Source organism: Olea europaea, chromosome 4 (assembly GCF_002742605.1).
Source record: "Olea europaea var. sylvestris chromosome 4, O_europaea_v1, whole genome shotgun sequence".
NCBI lineage: Eukaryota > Viridiplantae > Streptophyta > Magnoliopsida > Lamiales > Oleaceae > Olea > Olea europaea.
Genome location: NC_036240.1, coordinates 5922049 through 5928105, shown reverse-complemented (window position 1 = coordinate 5928105; position 6057 = coordinate 5922049). Strand labels below are relative to the sequence as shown.

The 6057-nt window shown below is 35.4% G+C and overlaps 1 protein-coding gene and 1 long non-coding RNA gene across 2 annotated transcripts in view; both read left to right on the top strand.

The window, feature by feature from the left end:
• Positions 1-3634, top strand: part of LOC111392806 (pumilio homolog 24-like) — an 11333-nt gene extending 7699 nt beyond the window's left edge. The window contains exons 8-14 of the mRNA XM_023018203.1: positions 3-174; positions 268-380; positions 505-600; positions 1471-1570; positions 1805-1874; positions 2744-2991; positions 3085-3634. Of these exons, the coding sequence (XP_022873971.1) occupies positions 3-174; positions 268-380; positions 505-600; positions 1471-1570; positions 1805-1874; positions 2744-2991; positions 3085-3220 (935 nt within the window). The 3' untranslated portion in view covers positions 3221-3634. The remainder of the gene's footprint in view (positions 1-2; positions 175-267; positions 381-504; positions 601-1470; positions 1571-1804; positions 1875-2743; positions 2992-3084) is intronic.
• Positions 7-795, top strand: LOC111393396. The gene is made up of 2 exons (XR_002702413.1): positions 7-174; positions 268-795. It is a non-coding gene; the product is annotated as an uncharacterized LOC111393396 (long non-coding RNA).
• Positions 3635-6057: the final 2423 nt, after the last annotated feature.

Genomic DNA, 6057 nt, shown 5'->3' with positions numbered 1-6057 from the left:
AGTTTCACTCGCTGTTCAGCCTAAGCTGGACAATGCAGAAGAGGAGCATATTCTCGAGCAGTTCCATTCAAGCAGGACTATAAGAAAACTTGTTCTCGACTGTCCTGCTTTTGCTTCGACTCTGTGGGAAAAAGCTCTAAAAGGGAAATGTGCGACCTGGGTCGAAGGACATAGGTGAGACTTTCTTAATCAAACATTTTCCTTGTTAAATTGTCAAAGATCGTAAGTAGACAAAAGCCCTGAAAATGAGATCGCCTTTATTTGTAGTTCCAAGATCATTAACGCATATTTGGAAACCTCGGATTCCAAGATAAAAGAGCTGGCAAAAGAAGAGTTGCAGCCCTTTGTAGACAGTGGTCTTCTCAGATTACCAGTAACAGGCGATTCTGTCAAAAACGACTAAAAAACCATGGAGGATGAACACGAAATTGTTTCTGGTAGAGCATGAATGTGATATAAATGCCTGCTCACACGAATGACTCGTCTGATGAGAATCATTGACAGTTTCTACTCAGTCGAATGAGTTCTTTTGGTTGCATGAGTTTTGGGACGATGGAAGTTTTATACGCCTGTATGGGAAGCAAGCCGTTTATAGATCCGGTTAGCACCTCATAACATTGGCATGATAATAGAAGAGGACGCTCAAAGTTTAAATGTCTTTTCTGTTTTAGAAGTTTTGGGATCTCTTTTTATGTTGTTACTAGTCTTTTAAGCTAAACTTATCATTTTCAAAGAAACAAGAATATCTTCTTCTTCTTTTATATTTTATGAATGTAATACCCTACTAATGTAGTTTCCGTTGTCGCCCATTTTGTTATATTGCTGCTTTCCTTGTTCCCTGAAAAAATAATTTAACAGTTGATCACCTGAAAATGGAATTAAAGCTAAATTTAGTAGTCACCATCGACGGTGTAAAAAACTAGTCGATTTATGCTGTAAGTGGATGGATAGTTACAATTAATAAAATGACTAATAAAGTATTACTTCACGAGGATTGATTATCTACGTACTTTACCTTAATAAAGCAACTCTAATTCAAGAAACATGCAATCAGTTATTTAGGTTTTGTTTTAAACTACATCTAGTTAACGAGTAAAACAAGCAATTAAACCAAGTATGAAAATTCTTGAAATTAATCGAATGACAAAAAAGGGCAATAGGATCTCAAATTCATTGTTGTTAATCTACTTAATTCTCAATTATTCGGTGAGAGCCAATTTTTATATTGTCGGGGTGTTTGATACTCATTTTTAGGGAAAAATGAATTTTAGAATACTAGATCAATGAAGAATGTGTAGGTGAAAAATAAGGAATTTTTTTTGATTTACGTGTAATATTATTTTAATGAAGAATGTGTGGTTGAAAAGAAGAAAGAGAAAAATACATTTTGAAAAAAAAGGGGAATCAAACGGGGGCCTCCGTTGACAATCAATGTCTTCAGTTGATAAAGTAACGGATCCTTTGACCCAGATAGAGTGGCAACCGCTATAAGTCGGGAATTACTGTTTTCTCGTTTTCCATTGGGAGCAGCCATTTTCCACCTTGAATCTATAGCAATGTTGCTTCTGCTGTTTGCTTTTCAACTAGTTAAAATTATCTAGCTTATTTACAACGTGATATGACTGTTGAACTGATGCTGTTCATATTTTACCTTGGATTTTGGGCTTATTCATTTATTTCGTATTTTGGCAGAAACTCATATAGCTCGTGTCATCACATGCGATTGGTGACTAATAGCTCCCTCAAATATGTAATGAATAATTAATTAAAATAAATAAATATTTAATATTAATAAACAAACGCTCATTGATGCGTGCCATGAAATGGCAGGAGAGTTACTGAGGTCTAAATTTGGGAAAGAGATCATATATGAGGTAGTTATCCTGTAGCCCATCAGTCCTCATTATAATCTGCAACCTTTGCATAATCCGTTGCTGTTTTGAAGGGAAAATACCTAGATACCTGATAGCTTATTGGTTCTCTTTTATAAGATAAAAGAATCTATAAGTGCACACTAACGCATAGGAGGAAACGAACTAAACTTACATTGCCTTCATATGATGCCTGATGGAAATCCTCAGTGGTGGCGTATCTCACCAGAGCACAGTTTTCTGAGTTTTCAACAATTTGCCCCGCTAGCTGTCTTGGATCAGGCTGTTTATAAATGACTTAAACAAAACCGACGTGCTACATTAAAAGTTCGTTTTTTGAAAAATGATCCAACAAAATAGGGAAAAAGGCTTAACAGAGTAAGCAATATGGAGGACGCTCCGTGTCCATCCAATATGCTCTTGACTAGTAACGAATCACTTTTTAGATGTAAGTAGATCTCTCTTCTAGAGAACCAAATGAGCGCACAAAGCAAAATGATGTTTTAAATTGTGAATTTTCTGATAAATAGTGTACGATAAAATAGCCAGTATATAACATAGACAATAAAATCCCCGAAATTGCTCTGTGAAATCCTCTTTTTTTGTGAGTTCGCTAAGTGGGATAATTTAACATCCATTGAATGTCACTTGTGAATTTCACTTGAAGCTTTCTTTAAAAGGCATCTATGATAAAATTGCATATTTGTATTTCATTATGCATCAATACACGATTCTTCCCTTCTTGGATTGGGATTTGCTTCATTTTGTTTATCTAATCTGATCTTCCTTCAGTCTCCAAGTTATTTTTTGGCTTCAATTATTTTGGTAGCCTATGAATCATTGACTTGAATCAATCTCGTAATTACATGTAGGTTGCTGTTGGAGGTGCTGATGGTATCCTCCATCCAATTTTGGATGAAAAGTTATCCTTTTTGCATGAAGCTATAGTTTCACTCGCTGTTCAGCCTAAGCTGGACAATGCAGAAGAGGAGCATATTCTCGAGCAGTTCCATTCAAGCAGGACTATAAGAAAACTTGTTCTCGACTGTCCTGCTTTTGCTTCGACTCTGTGGGAAAAAGCTCTAAAAGGGAAATGTGCGACCTGGGTCGAAGGACATAGGTGAGACTTTCTTAATCAAACATTTTCCTTGTTAAATTGTCAAAGATCGTAAGTAGACAAAAGCCCTGAAAATGAGATCGCCTTTATTTGTAGTTCCAAGATCATTAACGCATATTTGGAAACCTCGGATTCCAAGATAAAAGAGCTGGCAAAAGAAGAGTTGCAGCCCTTTGTAGACAGTGGTCTTCTCAGATTACCAGTAACAGGCGATTCTGTCAAAAACGACTAAAAAACCATGGAGGATGAACACGAAATTGTTTCTGGTAGAGCATGAATGTGATATAAATGCCTGCTCACACGAATGACTCGTCTGATGAGAATCATTGACAGTTTCTACTCAGTCGAATGAGTTCTTTTGGTTGCATGAGTTTTGGGACGATGGAAGTTTTATACGCCTGTATGGGAAGCAAGCCGTTTATAGATCCGGTTAGCACCTCATAACATTGGCATGATAATAGAAGAGGACGCTCAAAGTTTAAATGTCTTTTCTGTTTTAGAAGTTTTGGGATCTCTTTTTATGTTGTTACTAGTCTTTTAAGCTAAACTTATCATTTTCAAAGAAACAAGAATATCTTCTTCTTCTTCTATATTTTATGAATGTAATACCCTACTAATGTAGTTTCCGTTGTCGCCCATTTTGTTATATTGCTGCTTTCCTTGTTCCCTGAAAAAATAATTTAACAGTTGATCACCTGAAAATGGAATTAAAGCTAAATTTAGTAGTCACCATCGACGGTGTAAAAAACTAGTCGATTTATGCTGTAAGTGGATGGATAGTTACAATTAATAAAATGACTAATAAAGTATTACTTCACGAGGATTGACTATCTACGTACTTTACCTTAATAAAGCAACTCTAATTCAAGAAACATGCAATCAGTTATTTAGGTTTTGTTTTAAACTACATCTAGTTAACGAGTAAAACAAGCAATTAAACCAAGTATGAAAATTCTTGAAATTAATCGAATGACAAAAAAGGGCAATAGGATCTCAAATTCATTGTTGTTAATCTACTTAATTCTCAATTATTCGGTGAGAGCCAATTTTTATATTGTCGGGGTGTTTGATACTCATTTTTAGGGAAAAATGAATTTTAGAATACTAGATCAATGAAGAATGTGTAGGTGAAAAATAAGGAATTTTTTTTGATTTACGTGTAATATTATTTTAATGAAGAATGTGTGGTTGAAAAGAAGAAAGAGAAAAATACATTTTGAAAAAAAAGGGGAATCAAACGGGGCCTCCGTTGACAATCAATATCTTCAGTTGATAAAGTAACAGATCCTTTGACCCAGATAGAGTGGCAACCGCTATAAGTCGATCTAGGATAAATCCTTATGAAACATGAGTTATATTTTTTGCACTCTCTATGCAAGTATATAGCTCGTGTCATCACATGCGATTGGTGACTAATAGCTCCCTCAAATATGTAATGAATAATTAATTAAAATAAATAAATATTCAATATTAATAAACAAACCAAAATACAATAAACTATAATTACTATTGGGCACCAAACCAAATCAAAAAATGCTCCTACCCATAATTTGTTACGAGTGTTTATTATTTCATCACTAACTAAACTTTAGGTCGTGTCCTTGACATTTAACTAAACTTAAAAAATTCAAGGTTATTGAACTTTGAAAAACACTCTCCATTCATCACTTGTTAACGATCCTAATAGTTGAATTTAACAAAAATAAAAATGTCTCTGATGGAAGAAATTCACAAGTGACGCTCAATTGACATTAAGTTATCCAAATCAATTGTCATCTCACTAAAACCGTGATTGCGTAGAAAAGAAACCGCTTAACAGAGTAAGCAATATGGAGGACGCTCCGTGTCCATCCAATATGCTCTTGACTAGTAACGAATCACTTTTTAGATGTAAGTAGATCTCTAGGTGGGGGGGAGGGGGGGGGGGGGGGGGGGGGGGGGGGGGGGGGGGGGGGCAAATTGGGGAGAATTGTCGATTAATTCATATTACGATCCAGTTTTTGAGTTCGTTTACGCGGTATTGAGTTGGATTGCACTGTCATATTGCTTGCATTTTGCGTCCAAGAAAGTGGTGAGGATCGTTGTTTGTGGCTGATAGGTTGGGTGATTCAGCTAGGAAAATGGTTCTGATCCAATTGATTCAGTCTGCTAAATGGTAAAAATTGATTACTCCAAAGTATGTTTTCATCTTGATATGTAAAATGTATTGCCTTTTATTTTTCTTAGCTTGACAAATTAATGTAAATAATGATGTGGATCACATTCATCCGTGAATAATGATAAAACTACTGTATATACGGTATATTTGTTGATGGATTTGTGAAAGTCTATTTATTTCATGGAGGTTGCTATATATACATAGCCGGCGCCCCCTCCAATAGGGGGCCATCGGGTGTCCATTTATGTACACGGTTGTGTACAACAAGAATAATCCTTATTTCAAATAGCAGACTTGATAAGTTCTGTGTTTGAGTCTGTGTTTTATTATATAGTTTCAGATTGTAAATTATTTTTTGTTAATTGAACGGGCATTTTAAAGTGTGCACACGTCGGTTCAGTGTTCATCTGGGGACTTAAATGTTAAAACTTGGGCTTTGAGTACCCTTGTCAAAACTTAATGGTGACCTACTGATGCTCAGGTCATTTAACATGCGTATTTCTCATCTTGAGCTTTTTTAGCTACTTATTTGCCCCTGCTTTTTGGGCTGATTTTTTTGCAGCCTCGAATGTTCTAACTTTTTGGGTTTGTCTTAAAATTGTAGCCCGACCCTATTATTTTAAAAAGTATTGGAGATTAGATATTATAACTAGAAAGCTTGAGCATGCCCTACTTATCTGCTTTTGCAACTGAAGGTGACCGTGACATCCTCTCTCATTAGCAATATTGCAGTTTTTAAATGGCAGACGACCAATGTCAGGCTGTCTAAGATCACCGACAAGTGTCTTCAGGTCAATAGAAAAGTTTATTTTATTGTCTTTTGTTGTCTCTATAATTTTGTTTTCACTCCCTGTTTTTCTTTCTTTTAATCCAGAGAACACAATTTTTTTTTGCAAATAGCTGGTTAGCTG